Raw genomic sequence first — 21,219 nt, 5'->3', positions numbered from 1 at the left:
GTAATTAAGTATTACTGATTTTGTGCTTTTTCTCCCTAGTTCTGTGTTCTGTTCTCTTTCCCTGTACATGGTGAAATTTTATTTCTATCTCTAAACTGATCTCTTCGAATTTCCGAAAATAAACATTTTCCATTCTGAAACTGTAAACCATTTTTGCTAGCTCGGTCAACTCAAATAATATTCTGTAACTGACTTTATTCATGCTATACTTGACATTTAAAAAAATGGGAAAGAATTATTGTAAATAAATCAGTAATCTCACTGTCAAAGAGTTTCTGATAGTTACTCAGCCTTTTATGATTACAATGCCAGCAGGTAGGAGAACTGCTATTATTGATAACTTTATACAAAAGTATTCGCTTACTCATCTGTTTAATAATTCACTTGATTATCTTGGATGTCCTGTAGGAAATTGAATTCTGAAATCCGTACATACCAACGAGTACAAAAGGTTTGAAGCAATGGATTCACCGGAAAGTCAACGGAAATTTTGAATGAGGAAGAATGGACTCCTGATTCGTCAAACGAATACCATTCCCAAAGAATTTAATTATAAATCTAAAATAGTTGACTATCCATTCAACAAATATCGTATAAGACAGAATAGGAATGAGGTTCCATAATTAGAAACCATTTCAATGCAGTTACGCACTCTCGATTCCATTGTGAAGTTCCTGAAATGTGCAAGCATCAGTTATCTAATGCCAACTTGAATAGGTTTTCGAACGAACTGGTAATGTATGAGATATTTTCCAGTTGAAATCATAGTAGTCATTATGTTTCGTGCCGTATCGAGAAATATTGGTGTTCCTTATATATAGCATTTTCATTAAATTTAAAGCTGTGTTTATTCTACGTATTTGAAAACTTCTTTTCTGCGTTGCATGTGTTTGTACATATATATAGCAACGCAGAAATAGATCTCTTGATTATTTAATTGCTTTTACCACATACTAAGCAACTTTAATAATTAATAATATTAAATTTGAAATTTCTCTAATTTCTTATTTGTAAAATTTAATGTTGTGATGTTTTTAAAATGTAAATATTTAAATTGTATTTAATTGCAATATTAAAACATACTTTTTATTATTAAGGAATATTTAATTTAATTCTAAAGAAAAAGGGTTTGTCGATTATAAACCTTTTCATTAATATTGCAGTAACGGTAGGGAGTCAAGACAGATGCTAATATTTTAAATCTTTCAGAAAAGTTAAATTCAACTGTATGAACGATGAACTTAAATTACACTTTAATTTTTCATCTGTAATTATATTTAGTATTAAAATAACAATAATATCTTTACTAATGATGCTACAAAGAGTGCGGTGCATGCAGGTTTCATATGCTGACTTGTTGTTGATATAGCATTGTTATTAATAGAACTTATTTTTGGTATTAACCATTTTCAGTTATTTTTTGTGTAAAAATGAATTTTCATGATCAATGTGATTATGGGTTTACTCATCGATTCATCTCATTATTTTTACTCCTTTTTACTTCCTTGTACAAAGTAAAGGAAGTATTGTAATTGCGAAAATTTCGGGTACCACATTTCAACAAAAATATTTATTTTGACCATTCCCGAAACAATTTGGACTATGTACGTACGTATGATGTCTGTACGTACGGACGAAGACTACTTTTTCCAAAACGAATTGTAGAAAGGATTGAAAATTGATATTTCCGCGACATCTGTATCTCGCGCATCTGTTGTATCTCGTATAACTCAAAAACGATCAGTTGCGGAAAGTTGAAACTTTGTACATGGTACTTTGTACAAACTTTGTAAAAACAAAATCTGATTTTCAACGCAGTATCCTGTTTCCTATGCTTATATTTATGTCTTTATGAGAAGATAAAATTAGAAGAAGTTTGACTCCCTTATGACAAAATTGAACGGAAAGTTTTATTTCAAAATTTTCAATCTTTGATGTCAAAATTTTCAGTTCTCAGCTTTCCGTGAAGCATTGGTTAATTAAGTTATAATAATTTGAAGAAATAAATTTAAATGAAGTGCAGCAAGAAATGTGTATAATTTAATAGGCTGTACAAGGGAGTCATATGTTGTCCACATGAAGTTTTTTAAATTGAACAAATATGTGGTAAATGTCTACAATAAATAAGCGTTTAACATTTACTTGTACTTAAACTAGAGCAAAATATTTTCCTATAATGCAGCAAAACAGTATTAACCCATTAGCCGCTGGTGTTGCGTTGTCGCAACGGTAAAAAAAAATGCGTATATAAATATAACTACCTAAGATATTTTATACTACCAGATGATTTTGTGTAGGGAATATTCTGAAGATTATTTCTGTAAAAAAATATTTGCCTTCAACAATCATTTTGTTTATATAATTAATCTCATACTTTAAGCAAAATTTAAGCAAAATTTTCGACCTGGTATTTTTGCTGAAAATATTTAACGAAAGAATCGCCGTCTATATGAGTGATTTATTTTTAGTCAAGTTCACCGTTTATCAGAACATTACATCAGTCAGATGTTTATATTTGTGTTGGGAAGCAAGGAAAAACAGGTGTTGCGCTGACGCAACGTCAGCAGGAAACGGGTAGTCAATCTCCTTTTTCACTCAGTCCTTTCGATGTTCTGGTTCATGTTCTGGTTGTTTAAAAATGCCTAGAACGAGGTATCTTACATTAGAAGAAGCCCTTCAAAGATTTTTTGATGCAGAAACAAATGATGATAATGTTAATAATGACCAGAATGAAACTGATATTGTTGTTGTTCCCCCAGAAATTGCAGAAACTAGTGACGAAGAAGAAAGGCATGGCAATGTTTTAAATAATGATAATGATATTTTACCAAATGATACTGCTGGGGAAGTTGAAATTCACGTAAGAAATCTTCTTACGTGAATAATAAGAATAATTAGAAGTTTCAGCCTTCTAAAAGCAGTTATAGTCATACTAAAAAGTTTAAAAAGCAGAAGATTGAAATTTTGAAGTGGATAAAAAAGGAACTGTTAGTTATGTCTCAGGAAGAACACGAAGAAAGAGATAGAAGAAAAATTATAAAAGACAAAATACAAGGTAAATCTAGTGCACAGATTTTCCATTTTCGTTTTGGTTTCGACATTTACTCTCTTCTCGTTGAACAGACAAATATATACGCTCAGGAAAGAAAAAAAAAAGCCCAGAATTTATTGCATTTGAAGCCTATATGAGAAGATTTATTGGAATATTATTGCTTACAGCATATTATTCTTTACCTCAAGAAAAAATGTATAGGTCTTTTGATAAGGACATTTCTGTTTCTGTTGTACGAGAATCGATATCACGTTTGATCATTGATCAAATGTACAGGAATATGAAACAGAATTTGCATTTGACAATAGTCACATTGACAATACTGATAAATTATATGAGGTGAGACCGTATCTAAACTTACTAAATATCACTACTTTTTACTACTGGAAATATAAAGTCTCTTAGATTTCAGACGCGAGAATGCATTATTCCTTTTGCAAATTCCTATTGAGAGTGTAGTATTAGACAGAAATAGATCAGCAACAGGAAGACCTAGTAAATTCAGCAACCAAAAACCATTGCATGGAGATGGTAAACATTTTATCGTTAAGTCCGTTGATAACAAAAGACTTTGTTGTAAAGAGTACCATAGCTAGACTGTTTATAGATGCATATGTAATGTAGCCTTACATCATGATTGTAATCAAGCTTTTCATGCTTGAATCTTTCAATTGAAATAATCTGTATTTGTAAAAGAAATACAATGCATATTTTAATATTAGATTAATTACAAGTGAAGTGATTTGTAGATTTATGAAACGTTATACAGATAAAAAGTAATCCTGCGCTCCACTCAAAAGAAACATCACACGAGTACAATCCTACTCACTAAACATCCGTAGTCTTATTCCGCTGACGTTGCGCGAACGCAACACTCGCGCTTTCCACAGGTAAGAGCATTTTTTTATTTTCAATGTAAATTTATGTTATAAATGCTTAATTTAATATTTGCTATTATTTTCATGAGAAAAGAAACATTCCTTGTAGTTTTGGCGGTTAATGGGTTAAGTATGGCTGACCTTTACTGTACGGGAATTAATAATACACGTATTTCGAAGCTATTGTACGAAACATGTGCGAAATAATATTATTAAAAAGAATATTATTTATCCACAAAATATTACTTAATGCAAGCAGTTTTAAAAAGGATTATCTGCTGATTCATATTACTGTAACAAAAAATAATATTAGGAACGATTGCTCAAAACAGAATATTTCAATATATTGGTTAATATTTATTGCATTCCCTTCAAATAATTCTCTCTGGCTGTAACGTACTTATACCAACGAATTTTCCCAATCATCGAAACTCGTTCCAAATTTGGTTTCGTGAAATCCCCTTCGGACTTATAGGAAATCCTTTGTAATGGAAATAAAAAAAAAGTTGTCTACTAAGTGGTAGTGGAAATTTTGTATTCATACGTAGCATCTATCACGGTGTGACTAAAAAGTCACATGGGTCCATATCAGATCAATAAAATATTTGCGAAGACTTATTTTTTGAATTTTTGACCAAACATTGACAAATTGCAAGAACATTTTGAGGACGTGCCTTATCTTGGTTCAAATTCAAAAGTTATCTCGTCAGAATGGAAGTCATTCTTGATATATCTGTTTCATACAAATCCAACAGGACACACAACTGCCTAAGGGAAGGAATGCATTCGAGGAGGATGTTTTAAGGAAAACTGGCTCATATACACATTACACCTGGGTAAAACCATAAAAATGTTCATGAAACCAGCCCGTTCACCGGGATTCGAATCACGGACCGAACGACCAGTGTTCAGCGACTTTACCGCTCGACCGCTAGTGGGCAACAGTTGATTGAAATTCGGATATACAACACCACGATGAAAAAATAGGTATCATTCACCTTAATGTTTGATTGACGTTGTTCAGTTAAATTTAACGTTTTGTGAAATATCCAAAGTAAAACATGATTTTATTTGCAACCGATAAAAGCAAGCGACTTATGAAATATGGACTGTTTACATATGTCCATGAATGATGTTATAATTTCTGGGAAGGAAGAAATGAACATTACGTGGGATTTCTTGAACATACAATGAATTTAATGAATTATTTCCGATACATTTTTATCACAATAGTAGTAATTTTCAAAAATTATTTTTAAGCACCTGAACTACTGTTTATAGTCTCATCAATATGAAACTCGTATCATCGACACGTAAAAACGCATGGTATCGTCAACATGTAAAATACAAACGGACCGTTTCTTAAAATCTGATATTTTGAAAAATAATGTTGAATAATTTGTAACTTTTCATATTTTTTTCGTTTATTATACTAAGAAATGTATCAACCATAATTATTGTCTCCCCACGAAAAAAATTCATTTATTGAAAGAGATAAATTTTAACAACTGTTTATCTCTTTTCTTGAGAGGCACAGACTTATTAGTAGGTGATAGTTAGTAACTTTTGCTAGATTTGAGAAAAGATAAAGTTTGTAATTTCCAAATGAAATACAATTTTACCCATGCCTTATTTGTGAATTTATTCATACCTCATGCCAAAAAATTAAACGCTTTTAATGCTAAAAGAAATTGCATAAGTTTTAGAATGCTTACGCAGACGCTCAACTTACATAAGAAATTCTTTATAATGTACATTTTGCAAGAAATCTGCTTTCGTTTCAGGAGCGCTTTACAGTATGTGAATGCAAGAATGGAGGAACGACAGAAGCTGATCGAAGATGACAATGATCTACCTTTAATAGAACTACTTCTCAAGTATTGTTCCCCAAGAGACGCCAGTGTAATGGCCGTGGATGCTATGGCCGCAGGGATAGATACAGTAAGTACCCATTAAATACATATTCTGCGTAAGATTGTTAACTTAAAACTTTATTATCAGTTTCACTTAGGTATTTTGTTATCTCTATTAAATTAAGTTAACAAAAGTATTTTAATGCGTGAGAAATGGCTTTTTATGTTGTACCTTTGTTACGATGGTAGCGCCATTTTTACTTTTAGGAAGTAAAGGAAGTATTGCAATCGTGAAAAATTTCAGATATCGTATTTCAACACAAATATCCCTTTTGACCTTACTCGAATCCATTTGGAAGATTTCTTTGCTTGACATCTGTCCGTACGAACAGAGTAAAGGACGTTTTTCCTCCCAACCGGATTGTAAAATGGATTATAAGGAGATTTTTTTGAGACGTCTGTATGTATGTATGTATGTATGTATCTGGTATAACTCAAAAAGGATTAGCCATAGAACTATGAAATTTTGTATATGGGACTGCTATAGCATCAAGTAGCGTACCTTCCTTTTTGCAATCGACGGTACGTAACGAATGTACGGATGGGCAGTACATACGTATATATTGCAACATAGAATGTACTAGAACACTTAGATTATAAAAGGAATTATCGTTATGTCTTTTAAATACCGCAGAACTAGGGAAAGATCGTTAAGGACCCTTTTATTTGGCTCAAATAAAAGTTAACAGACGACACCACTCGTGCTTACAGAAGTCAAGAATTACTGCTTAAATCAAAGATAATGGAATAACTAAACTAAAAAAAATTCATTAATCTAACGGCTGCACAATCTGACTAACGCGAAACTGGCTGTGACCTGAGCTCGGTGTAACAAGCCTAATACAATACAATATAGCGGGAATAACGCAACGCTGCAAGAAAATCAAATTAGCAACGTGGACTTCAGCAGGCAGAACACGTTCTGATTTTACCCTCTAAAATCCTCCTTTAAATACTCTCTTCTTTCCACCTCGTTTGAATATCAGGCGAGTTAGAAATTCATAGTCTGGCAGGAAAATGGAAATGATGAAGATAGGAATTAACCTAAGATAACCAGTTATAAACTAAACGTAAACTCTAATACATATATATATATGTGTGTGTGTGTGTGTGTGTGTGTGTGTGTGCATGTAAGATAAGAAATATTAACTCAAGAAATAGCCCCTTAATTTACCCTCTCTATTCTAAAAATAGTAATGCTTTCTTCAGCTTGGCGTCATTTCTAGATCAATTCATAGTCTTGCATAGCGCTGATGAAGTAGCAAACTCGTAACTTAAACCAAAACTTTCTCTTAATAGGTTACCATATTGGATAACTGTGCGCATTTGGCTTTTTAGCTCTGTTGCCTTTACGACGCTGCCATGCTGCTTTTCTTTCTTTCGCAATAATATTAAAAATGTAAATGTTCTTGAATAGGCACAATTAGAGTGTCAAGTGAATTCCAGCTGCAAATGTCAATTGAAATGAAGATGAATATTTGATTCCTCGTCTGCCAAATTCTCTTTTCGATGTGGATCAGCATTCGGCATCATCAATAATGCTAAGTTTATAAGGTATTTCTCCCACTTTCCTAGCGTCCTTCGTGGTTTAGTGGTTCTGCACGGTGGACCGGTATTCCAGAGGCACGTGGTTCGATTCCCGGCGAAGGCGTTTGCTATTTTTCATCTTTTCTGCCCCTAAAAATCCTAATGACTCTACAAGTGGCGCCCGAACTAAAAGGATTATGGATGATGATTCTCCGCACCCAGGATTTGGCGACGAGTCCCCTGAAACCTTAGTCGCCCTTTAAAAAGGGGAGTATATAAGGTATTTTTCCCCCTTTCCTAGCGTCCTTCGTAGTGTAGTGGTTCTGCACGCTGGGCCGGTATTCCAGAGGTCCGTGGTTCGATTCCCGGCGAAGGCGTTTGCACTTTTTCATCTTTTCTGCCCCTAAAATAATCCTAATGACTCTACAAGTTTGCTTTATTAAATTTATATAGACACCAGCGCTTACCCAGCTTAAAAGTCTTTACCAGACCTTTATTTTGGCAATCGTTGGGATAATTATATACTTTTAATTGCAGAAGTGTTTTAAATGACGAGAATATTTCTATTTTGTCAATGTCAGATAAAAAATATTAGTTCGGCAAATAACAAATCTAATTTTTTAATGAGGACCCTCGGTTCCTATACTTATATTTATACTCGTTATGAAAAGATAAAATTAGAAGAAATTTGACTAAAATTGACCTTATATTTAACCTCAAAATTTGTAATTTTTGATATAATTTTCAATTTACAGTGAGGGATCGGTTAATTAAGTTAGAATAATTCGAGGAAAAAAATTAAATGAAGAGCAGCATAAAATGTGTATCACTTAATAAGCTATGCAAAGAAGTCATGTGGTAGCCACATCTGATTTATTGTTTAAGTAGGACGAGTAGAGTTTTCATTGTCTGGTACAGAACTATTCCGCGGATTTGTGCTACAGAGACTGTAACCCCAGTAAAACCTTACCTGTGCCAGTATGGCATATTTTTATGTAAGTAAGAAAGTCTGAGGCACATGACTGAATTTGAAAAATATTGTAAATTCTCCAAATTAGTTAATTTCTTTCATAAACACAGTCAGTTAAGTGAAACAGAATGAAATTCATCTTTTTTTTATTGTTTCAAGCGACATATTGATCGACTGTTGCTTTCAGAAGTTCTTTAGGGTTTACGTTCTTTGAAAGGATGTATTTTATTAACACATTATTTTGTGGATTAAAACATAATAGTTGGAATGAGATAATTGTGGCTAATTTAAAGATTGATAATTTTAAAACAGATTTAAAATATTAAGTTTTTGTTTGTTTTATCGATTGCTGCAAAATATTAGAACAGTTAGTTATGACCCAGATTTGACTTTTTGTGAGATAATTCCTATGAACAAACATGTTCTCTAAAGTTTACTTGAACACTGAATCAACGCGACCTGTATCTATTTTGGGAATACCAAGTTATCTTTAAAATTTTTTAATACTGTTTAATGTTCACTTGATCGTGGCAAAACACATGTGGGTCAGATTAAAGAATGTGTTGATTCAATAGAGGATGACCATCTGACTATAAGAAAGGATGCTTTCCTGAAGCTATGTCCTGAGGCATAATACCTATGGGAAAAACATTTAAAACGCCCATGCAGCTATTCTGTTCTTTAAAATTTGAAGCCAGGTCGAATTGCAAGATTTCAGTGCTTTCATTTATTCGGCCACTGGTGGGCGAAATATTTTGACGACACGTCAATTTACACTCAATACATATAAAATGTATTAAATAATCTACATCCTTTTTTAGGATAACTATTATGAAATTTTCTAAATGCAAATTTTCTATATTTGAATATCCTTGAAATACTCTTTTTTGATTTGTTTCATGGGCAGTATGACTACGATCTAGTTTCCCTTAGACATCCGCCATGAAGACATCTCTCCCTAAAGCAGATAGCCCTATTAGGCTTTGCCACAATTATTTAATAAATTCTTATTTCCTCTCTACTTTATGTATGATTATTAATGTTAATTATTAGTGTGAAGTGAAATAAGTATATTGAATGTTATTGTCTCTTTCTTTTATTCTAGACTTCTCTGTCTGTCGCTTACGTTTTGAGAAATCTTGCTGCCAATCCCGCTTGCCAGAAGAGGTTACAGGACGAAGTGGACCGAGTGTTACCGGAAGGAAAGCCTTTAACTGTTCAAGCTATGGAACAAATGCCGTATCTTAGGGCTTGTGTGAAAGAAAGCATGAGGTAATTGATTCTATTATTGTATTTCCAGATATCTTTCTCCATAATTAGTCATTAATCTCATAAATTTTCTTTGAAGTTTCTTCTATTCTTTCTCATCTTTCTTCTTTTACATGCAAAATGGCATACAGGGAATATACGAAAATATTAAAAAAGTAAACAACAATTTGAGTAAAATGAAAATAAAAAAATCACCTTGAATATTACAATCTGTACATTACTGAAAAATTTTATCATCACCTTTCAATTTTACTTCGTGTGCAGACACTAAATTACAGTAAAATTAGAATCAGAAATTCTGCAGTTTACTACTGTAAACTACAGAATTGAAGCTTTGAATTGTATTTTATTTATTACACTTATATTTAAAAATAATAATTACAAAATGTTGTTAACAATAGAGATAAAATATAATTTTAAATGACGCAGTTTCTCAAGCTGATGAGTAGTGCAGCTTAAAGTTAAATTCAGTACCTTATACATCTCTGAGTCGCCGTAACGCAACGAATTCTCGTGTTTTTTATCTTTATTTGTAGGGAATGAGATTTTACTTCTAACTAAAAATAAAAATATATCTTCGAAATTTTGAAAATCTTTTACCCATACGTTTAAAAGACTTTACATACAGCAATATTTTTGTGAGCCTAATTTTTGTTTAAATAAATAATGTAACTAATAACCTTTTCATAAAAGTAAAAATTCACTCTAATACTTTATTTGTATTAAAAGTTCCTTGCTATATTAACTCCTAATATTTTCATGAATTCCACGAAAATCGTGTAACAAATTAATTTTGTTAAAGTAGTTTGATTATGTAAAAATGATGCAAATTCAATTATAAAAGTGTTTATATATATACTGAGTATTTTTATATTTTCTATTTCGAAGCATCTGTACACTCATGTAAAGCCATTGTAACTAAATACGGGGAAAGGAAATCGTCACTTCCGAGCTTTACCTGCATTGCGATACTACAAACCCCCCTCAAACTCTGAGATCGCATTCTAATTTGATGATCATTAGTACGTTGGCCAGAATGTCGGTTATTAGTGATCCGAAAACATCTTTTCTCTATAACCCTAATCATTTTAAATTTACTTTCACTCAGTTTCCACCACCCATGCTACTCTAATTAACGTGTTATTGCGGTTCCTCTTTTAAAGTTCTTTTTTTTTTTTTTTGTCATTGTTAAAGTAAAAATGTAATAAAAAGATACATAATGTTTGTATATAAATTATTATAAACATATTTATTTCTTACTGCAGTTTGACTTTTCTTGACATTTTGCTGAAGTTTGTAGTCCTGAAGAGAAAAGAAAATATCTCCATCTTGCATTATGGATCCTCATCGTTTTAATCGGGTTATTATTTAATCGGGTTATTAATTTAATCGTGTTTAATCTGGTTATTAATTTTCATCTGTGAGAAAAGGCTGTTCACGTGTACATGTTTTCCAAAAAAATCGATTATTATTATTCTGAGCATTCGTAACTGAGCTTATTAATTTTTTGATAAGTACGGAGAAGAGTTTATAAAATCAACAAATCATTGAGTAAGGTATCAAACTGTAGGTTAATTATCTCCATTTATAAATTTTACGATGCGTCATTAATGGTAATGAAAATAATGCAACCTCGGACTTCAAATAACTAAAATCTTGAAATTTTTGCTACAGAGTATTTACAATAGATACAATAACTTTGACGGCCACGAGTTTGAGATAACTGAAATCTATCTGAAAGCAAAAGCATCAGAAAGTTGCTTAGATTCTGGGTGATTCTTGTAAATGATACAGTTGACAGCCCACTTGATTTTTTATGTTTTCATCACAGAAAAACATTTAATAGATTTTAGATCTTCTAAAATAATAATAAAAGAATTTATGAAACAAGACCTAGCAGTAGTGTTAAATAGTAATTTATGAACTGCATAAATTATTAAAAGATGAAGGTGCAACATATTTTTAATATTATGATTTTTATTTAAATTTTTGAAGAACATTCGTAATTTATAATGGATTCAAAATCTCGTACACTTTAATCTGGTGTGAAATTAATAAGATAATTATTTAAATTTGCATAATCAATTATTGAAACCATCTTTATTCCTAATCCATGAACATGATTTTTAAATTTCAACTCTATTAAGAAAACTTTTACTTTAATATCACATTTCTTTACCTTCTATTAGGATTTTTGGCAGTGATAGATTAAAAAGCAGAAATTCCAAATGACATCATCCTAAAACTTTCCGAATATTTCCAATTCTCTTCCTTGATAGCATCTCAAGACATATCTCTAATAGAAGATTGGAATCATTCTTAAAAAAGTTTCGCAATCAATAACTTCCAATCAAATCGCAAAAACGAAATGAAGAAGGAAAGAAGGAATGTTAAGATCTTCCTGATTTACGTCATCTTTACCGAAAGGATAATCAGGAATATCAAACCGGAATAACCATATCCTTAGGAATCCTATCGAACTTTTCTTTTGAGCCGGGATTCAATACCTTTCCTTATTAGTAACGGGTGGAAATTTATGATCTTCAGGCGACAGGAGAAAGATAGAGAGCTTTACCATAATTCTGGCGCGACTGAGAACCCATAAAGTTTAATTCAATATCCTCTCTTAGGGATTTTGTAATAAAAATGGCGAATAAATAAAGAAGAAAATGAATTTTTCCGATTTTTATTCCCTCTTTCAAGAACTACGAAAGATACATTGGAGGGAAAAATTGGAAGGGAAACGTTTCTCTATTTATTTTCTTTGTATTTTAATAGAATTCTTTTCATCTTGCAGTAATTCATTCTTGAAACTTCATTTTTCAATCGGTATATTTTTTTGATAATAAATTTCTAAGTAGCAAAGATGTTGTAAGAAGTTTTATCCTTTAACAAAGCACTCTTGTTCTCGTGTATTTTGTTTTAGTTGTTTAAAATATTTTAAACAAAATAAAACAAGCATATTTTATGTTCGGTTCGATCATTCAATTTGTGCTTGAGAAAAGTTCAGAAATTTAATTCTTCCTAGAATATGCATATAAAATTTTGACTGAGGTTTTCTGGCACATGTACGGAGTTAAGTAAAACTATTTGCCTCCATGCATGTGCTAGAGAAGTAAAAGTTTTATAAATTCTTCGCATAACATTTATGAGAAAAAGTCTTTTGTTATCCATAAAACGGTATCTTGAGGCTTCTTGAGGCTAGTACATTCAAAAAGCTCTTAGAAATGCATTAAACACTGTTATCATGTTAAAAAAGTATCTTCTTGGCACCATCGTAAAGTTTTATATTGTCGATCCTCAAAAGGAGTGACGCTGTTTTCATTTTGTTATTTTTGAACAGTTCTTGCTTCTTTTTTTAATAAAAAAAGGAAAAGAAACAAGTTAAATTTTCTAGAGGTTTTAATCCGACTAAAATATTTTTACAACTCAATAAAATTCATTTTTTAAGTAGAAGCTATAAAATGTATTAAAATTCTGTCAGCTATATTCATAAGTATTTCTTCAAGCGTAAATGATACTGTTGAGGCGTTTAATAAAAGAGTGAGGGATACAATAATTTTATTTCGAGTTTCTGCTATGAAAGTTTAAGCAGCTGGATGAAAATGTGAGCAAAGATTTTTTAAATTATCTAATAGAATAATTTAACTATTAAATTTCTTGAAATTTTCATCTAGTATCTTGTACTTATTTTGCGAAGTTTAGAAATCTTTGCAATCATAAACTCTACATAAACTCTACTAAACATGTGGCGAGATAACGTAAAATAACATTAATTCAAATATAAAATTTAAATTCAAATACACTAGTAGCCGAAGGCTACACAAATTAATTAACATAAAGTTGGCTCAAACGTTAACTGGCGTGGATATTCAACTATCGGCAATAATAATTATTCAAGGCCGAACACTACAAGTTTTATCGACTGTAGCAACCTAGTAACTAGGTTTCAAGAGGCAGAACACGCTCTGCCTTAGAATTTAAAATCCTCACCTAAAGTACACGCCAATTAATTCGCATTCTGACGAGAAAATGGAAAGAATAAGTGGGAGTAAAGATCCAAAACACAAAATAACTGATTAATTAAGATAAAGGAAACTTACACTTTTTAAATGCAGAAAAATATTTAATTTATAATAGAAAACTCCGATCCAAATTCAAGATATTCTTTCGTTTTGGTTCCATCTGTACTAAAAATTGTACATTACAGTTAGCAGTTCATCCTGGCTCGGTTCCTAACAAACAGGCTTGCTGCGTGAACTTTTCGTGGGTTTTTAGTGCGTAGCGCGATTATGATCCAGTTTACCTTAGAAAGCTTTTGGACTATATATGATCTTTAAAGAAGAATATATAAGTACAATTCTATACATTTTCTATATTAAATAAAAATATATTTTACCCATTAATGGTTGAGCGGATAAGACAGCTGAATTTTGATAGTTTCATCTGTGCTCAAATTTGGAAGAACAAGCTGTGCTGGAAAGGATTTTTTATGGTTTTCCCCATGTGCAATATCAATAAAAATAAGTTTCTCTTACAAAGTCTTCAAGCGAAGCATTTCTCTCATCAGACAAATAGCGTTAGTACGTTTAGTCGTAATGCAATAATCAAATCAATTCTTAGAATAAATGTAGGGAAATGACCCTCGTACGCTTTGACACAATAAAGATAATCTAATCCAATCATTAGAACGTATTTGTTATTAAAGAAGAGGTTTCGAAGTCAGTTTCTCTGTGTTAATTTAAAAAAAATTATCAAGTATTAGTTCTATCAAGTTTTATAGAATTTTAAAATACTTTATCTGTGTTACTGTAGTGTAATTATTTTGTTATATTTATATTTTTATACAACTTCGACAAATGCTCGAAACTTCTTGGGGAAAAGATTTAACCCACTTATTACTACTTTCTCAAAGAACGAGAAAGCTAATTGCCATAATAAATTTGTGAAAAGTAAGTTTGCAAAAGCCTAAAAATGCTCTTTATCCTGTATAATAATTGAAACATTTCATCCTTAAGTAATTAAGAAGCAGAATAAACCAGAGTAAAATTTTCCCTGAACTTCTTTTGGAAAAGAGTCATCATTCTTTTCCTAACGAGGGCACATATTGAAATCCTTTACAAATTCCCAAGTTTTCAAAAATTATTAAATTAGTATAGTTTCCTTTAATTAGGCATCTCCAACAACGTGCTTAATTTTCAATAAACATAGCTCCTTGTTTCCTAATTATCGCACGGAAAATTGATGCTGCAAAGTCAAAATGGGGTACAGGATAAGAAGTATCAAATTTCGAGTTTAGTTCTAGATTTTTCACCGTGGTGCTTTGACATTAAGTAATGGAGTCTCTGAGTAATGAACAGGAGAATGTTTTATAATTAAAAGGTTTACTGCATTTGTTATAGGCTAGCGCACTGGTTTTCATGTACTATATGGTTCACACTGGAACAGTAATGGCAAACAGACTAGAATATGAATTTCTTTTATGTATATCTCTTATTCTGGAAGACATTATCACAATATATAAAGTATAATATGAGGAATACAATAGAAACCTTGAAACTGAGAAACTCATGACAGAACTGCAACAAAACGAAAGGAATTTTGCAAGAGGACTTAGACAACATTCTAGTTGAAATGGTACAAATAACAAAAGAGAAACTTCACGATAACGAAATAATATATAGACTGTTTATAATAAAGAGAAATTACAAAAGAAAGAAATTCATTAGAGAAAATTCTCCAATAAAAATTTATGTTAATAATGCGAATACAATTATTGTATAAATTTTATTTGTAAATCAACCACAATATATGGCAATGTAAAAATTTTAGAATTAATTAATAAATACCAAACAAGGGCGGTCGTGGGCAGAACTGATTAACCGTAATGGTAGAGGGTTGGTGGCCCACTTCCTCCGTTACTCTTACTACTACTATCTATCTCTCTCTACATATTTTAGATACATACTACTGATATATGTTCGCGAAAAGTGGCACATGTAATTTCTACTTAAATACAGATTCTAGATACGCACTTCAGTTGCAAAAGTTTTCAAAAGTAGGCAGACAATTTTACAAAAATAGATTTAACACATGTTACAGATTGTAAAACAATTAATATCAATATTTAAAATTATCTGCTATTCACCTACGATTTTCAACTTATGTTTATTGTTATTACTTTTCCTGTTGTTGAATCTCAACGATTATTATAGTAATCGATTATTATTGGAAAATAATCGTTTCTTTTTTGCGTAATCTTTAGAACGAAATGTTTATCATATTTTTTATGTTGTTTATGTTAGCAGTGCAAATTTAAGGCTGGCATTTTAACTGAATAGGTACTTGTTAATTTTTTTAATTATTGTATTCATTCACCTGGAAAACATGTAGTTCATTTGAGTGATTTAAAAGGCTTTTTGTTTGCTGTTGTTATTTAATCTGTAGAATGGGAGTAGTTTTTAAATGAAAGATTTAACTCTTTATGTAGTTAACGTACAGCAGGAGTTCTTAACCGGGGGGGGGGAGGCCGATTTCATAGTGTTAGAGGCGAGTCTTTTATTTACTTGTTAAGTATTTAGTTGCGACTATAAAACTTACTTTTGTTTAAGTTTTGGTATTTATCATCATTGTCTACATTCTTTCTCCTTTAGTTTATAAACACATTAAAATAATGTAAATTTAAATAAATGTATTTTTCGAGTTTTGGAAAGGGGAGAGAATGATCATCTAGCAATGATAAAATGGGTGCATGGAGCAAAGAAAGCTGAGAAAATGGTACGTAGAGCAACGTAGAACAAACTAAACAGTTAGTAAATTGCTCATAATGCTTTATTAAATTAAACAAAACAAAAATATATGAATTTACATAGAAATTCATGGAGATATAAGACTAATCAAGAAAACTGAATAGATATTTGGAGCCAGAAACGTGAAACTCAGATGTGTCCTCGTTGGAATTTAGGCCACGTATCTTCCAATTGCTGACACATGGGAGAAAATGGTAGTTGCTTATAAGATGCCTTTTGAATACATGTCATCCACCAAGTATAAATATGCAGTGCGTCAAAGAAATTTTAGCATAACTTTGTTAACAAATTGCAGGAAATCTGCAAAATTATACTTAATAACATTTATTACTTATGAAAGTAAAACTCACTGATATGGGATGCCGTAGAAGTTATAGTTCTTGACATGGGAGATGAAATTCTTGTTCGGAAGAAAAGATATAGGCTAGAAGTATAATATTCTCGTGAATGAAGAAAACTTCTCTCTGTTCTTGTTTGGAAACAAGCTTGTTTCGAACTCCAAGTCTTTTCTTTCGACCAAAATCGTTCCAGTTTCTACTTCAAGCACAACTTCTACTGCATTCACTAACATCACCACTTTGGTAAAGCTGAACGGAATACCGATGAAAGTGCAATCAGTAATACATTTTTGCCTATTTATACTAATTATGACACTGTACTTCTTAATTTATTTTCTGTAGTAATTTATTGTTCTTTTGCACCACCACGGTTTCCTGTGTTCCGCTGTGTTCTTTCAAGGGATTTTTTAAGCACTCTTCTATCCCTCATTTATGTAATTTTGTTTTAAATTCTGATATTCACAAAATGATTTTCCGTATTTTCAAAGCAGCGTCAGTTATAGAGTCTATGTCTTTTTGGAAGCATAAATTGTAGACCCTACGTAGAAGACGAAGTAGCGAATTCTTGCTACGTCTTTACAACGAATAGCGTTTGCAGTGATCGTAAATTTTAAAAAAGTAGAATAGCCTCCAAATTTTTTTAATATTTTTATTATTAACGTTTTGTGTTTTAAATTTACTAATTAAAGATTACATTCTCCGCACTTACGCCGCATAAAATTTCATTCAACAGCATGTAGAGTTGCGCGCCTCCAACCTGCACGCAACCAAGAGGTGACTGTTGAAACAGGAAAATAGACAGAGTCTTGCTAAGGGTTTAAGTCCCTTTTTATTCAACTTAAGAAATTACAATTGCGTGCTCTTGACGCTCACAAACTACGCCGACCCAGCGGTAAAATAAAAATAAGAACCTGAAAAGAAATAATAACAAGACTCTAACTACGAGGCTCTCTAAAAGTAACTAACCTCACCGCGTTTTACAATACCGCTGCTAAACTTAGCAAACTTTGAATATCACGTTGAACGATTAACAATTCTCCGAGGCAAGCACACAGGCTGAAACGCGGGGTTCTTCAATTTCTGGCTAACTACCTCCGCGCTCGTGAAGTAAGAACAGCACATCTCGAAATCGTTTCCTTTCTATTTAACTCAGAATACTTCCGCTGATAATTTGAATCCTTGCGCGTTCTACTAAAATTTACATACTCTGGCATTGGCAGTTCCAGGGGAAAGTAAGGCTTGACAGGAAAGATAGTTTAAACTTAAAATAAATGTTATTTAAAATAAATATAAACCCTACATTTGCCGCTGCCAGAATTTGGAAAACTTGGAAGCAGGTCCTACAAACGACCTGTTGTAAAGTTTCTACAATTCTGAACTAACTGTCAAGAGCCTCGTTTACACAAAAAAATCTTATGTAACAAAAGTATACTAAATTTCTGTCGATACTTATATAAATCTCTCTTCTTACAGCAACTTTTCCTGGAATTCATCAATCAATCTTGTTCTTTTCCTTCCAGCATCTGGAAGGAATAAGTATCAGTATCTTTCTAAATACATTATAATTTACACTTTCTTGACACTGAATAAATTTTTGTGTTTAAACGATTCGTTTTCCTTAGTTACTGCTTAATTCACATTCATTCAATTATTCAAACATTAATTTAACTTTACCCTGGCTGTCCACCATGTGTGGTGTCAAACGGGAATATTCGTGTTTTAGTCTTACAACACTTCCCCTAACCACCATGATTTGTTAGAATTCAACGACCAAATAGACACACCTTACTCGACATTCTACAACTCGATGAGCTTCTTTAACATTCTTAATAATTCAAGTGTAGGTGGAGAACCCTACAAAACACATTCATTCTAACTTCCCCCTCATTCATCTTTAGACATGCAGGCTTTCGCTCTAAAGCATGATTTTATCTACAGTTTAATACTTAAATTTTGAATTCATTGCTTTAAGCATTTACTTTTAGCATCTAAAATTTTATGCTTCTAGACTAAATTCTACTTTTACATAACTTTCAAGTATTTACGTACATTTACAAAATTTTAATACATATGATTTTTACAATTTACCATAAAATGAATAAGAGAAAATAAATTTTTACTTTACTCATTCTTCGCCAAGCTGGCGGCACTGAAACTAAAATTCTTATTAATACAAGAATACGAAGTTATTTTTATCTTCGGCCAAATTTTGGCTTTAACATAACAGAATTAGTCTTTCAACCAACAGAAAATGCTTGTTCTTAGCTTTTATACTTAAAGAAAATAATACTTTTGCCTTATCTAAATAAAGTAAAACAAAACTAAGTCTCAACCGAGACATATTGACTTTCGTCAAAACATAGAACTTCGTACTTATGCATAACATTTCGGAACAAGAGAAAAAAAAAATTATAGAAGATTTTAACTTATCTTTGAGTTTTCGATGATTGAAACTCCGTCATTCTTTTCTGGCAAAATTGTTCCCACGTTATAGGTTTCATGGACGTCAATCTTCTCCTTACTGACCTCCGAGTGTCGTCCACATTAGTTTTTCTTTTGCGTCCTCTGCATGCTGGCCTCTTGGCGTAGCGATCGTCGGGTTGTTATCTTTTTCGTTTTTCCATTGGACGGCTGGTCTTGACGTCCTCCGGTCTGGAGTCCTTCTTGAATTTCTTCTGTTGTTCCTGGTATTTTCGTTCCTCCTGCTGTCTTTTCAGTTTCCGGAACGGCGGCCTTGTTTGCACCTGACTCTCTGGCCCTGGGAGCGTTCTCCTTGATGTATAATTTCTACTGCGATACGTTGTAGGTGGTGTTTTCCTCTTTACCAAGGTTTCCTTACGCGGTGGCTTTGCATTCTTGTTTTTCTTAAATGCTGGAGTCTGAAAATTTTCATTTTTTCTTTTTGGTACCGTCGTCTGGGTTGTAGAAGGGCTAGGTCTCTCTTCAGTTCTCTGCTTCTTGGGTGGTGGAACGGTTGTCGTTATTTCTGGACCTTCTACTTCTTTTAGGCTTGAGTCCTGCAAGAAACGTTTAAGGATTTCAAAATCATTTGGATTATAGTATTTTTTCACCTGGTCGGGACTTGCTTTACAGATCTCCCCTCTCCCGTTCTTAAGGTACAATACGACTCCTTTGATTTCCTGAATTACATAGGGGCCTTTAAAATTTTGGAGCTAACTTTGCAGTAAAATTGTCTGAGGCACTTGATAAAGAAAATTTCCGCTTCAATACTTTATCCCCAACTTTAAAATCTGCTTCACGGCGTTTTCTATCGTAATACACTTTTTGCGCATTTCTTGCCGTATCCGAGCTTTTAAACGTCTGATCAATAAGTTTTTGCACATCTTTCTGTTTAAACTCTTGCTCTCTTTGTTGCACAAAGAATAATTTATCTAAAGGCGTAATTAACTTTCGGCCTAAAAATAATTCTGCTGGGGTTTTTCCCGTAGTATCGTGATTTCCCGTTCTTAAAGCATAAGCTAATTCATTTATGTAGCCATCCCAGTGCTTGTGATGTGTGCTAACGTAACTGCGAATTATTTTTACGATGTTTTTATTCACTCTTTCTGCTATGTTTGCCTGTGGTCTATACGGAACCATTTTGATATGGCGTATGCCAAGTCCAGTGCATATGTTTTCAAATATTTGACTAATGAATTGTTTTCCGTTATCGCTGATGACTTTTATCGGTGCACCGTATTTTAAAATGTATCTGTGTAAGAATGCATCTGCGACTGTTTTGGCTGACGCGCGTTTAAGTGGAACAATTTCTGTCCATTTTGAAAAATGATCTACAATTACTAAAAGAAAACGATTTTTATTTAACTCGCTCTGGGGGAAGCGACCAAGAAGATCTATGCCTAAAATTTCATTCGGAAATGTAGCGCGAATGCTATTTAAGTACCCGGCCGGGCTGTAATTAATATCATTTATTAACTGACATTGATTGAAGGACCTGACATACGCAGTTATTATTTTGTATAATTGCGGGAAATATACCGCCTCGCGTACCCTTTTTAAAGTCTTTCTGACCCCTAAATGACCCGCTGTTTTCGCGTCGTGTAATTCCTTCAAAATGCTTAATTGAAGCGAGGCTGGGATGACTGGTTTGTACTCGAGATTTTCGTTTGTTGTTTTCGTATAAAATAATAAATTATCTATTATTTCATAGTTTTCTGCTCTATTTCTTATCGCATCGATATCTGTGTGCTCAAAGCTTTCGGGGTCTTTCAAATATGCATAGATATTTCCAAATTCAGGATCAGCTTTCAGTTCAGTGATAATCGTATCTCTAGAATCTAAAATTTTTGAAGTCAACACAGCGCATTTAAGTTCATTTCCTTCATCGTCCAGTTTTATACGAGAAAGTGCGTCAGCTACATTGTTTTCCTTACCCGGTTTATATTTTATTATTAGATTATATTCTTGGAGTTTTAAAGCCCATCTTATTAACCTGGGCGTTA

At 32.3% G+C, this 21,219-nt stretch overlaps 1 protein-coding gene across 1 annotated transcript in view; it reads left to right on the top strand.

Annotated features, from left to right (window-relative positions):
- The window catches only part of LOC118181384 (putative cytochrome P450 49a1), a 93,870-nt gene that overhangs the window by 31,727 nt on the left and 40,924 nt on the right, over positions 1-21,219 (top strand). The window contains exons 7-8 of the mRNA XM_035350511.2: positions 5,715-5,871; positions 9,446-9,612. Of these exons, the coding sequence (XP_035206402.1) occupies positions 5,715-5,871; positions 9,446-9,612 (324 nt within the window). The remainder of the gene's footprint in view (positions 1-5,714; positions 5,872-9,445; positions 9,613-21,219) is intronic.

Source organism: Stegodyphus dumicola, chromosome 8, assembly GCF_044657685.1.
Source record: "Stegodyphus dumicola isolate Sdum_Otavi_A_Nest chromosome 8, ASM4465768v1".
NCBI lineage: Eukaryota > Metazoa > Arthropoda > Arachnida > Araneae > Eresidae > Stegodyphus > Stegodyphus dumicola.
The sequence above is the reverse complement of the archived record's forward strand: the minus strand, read 5'-3'. Positions and strand labels throughout refer to the sequence as shown.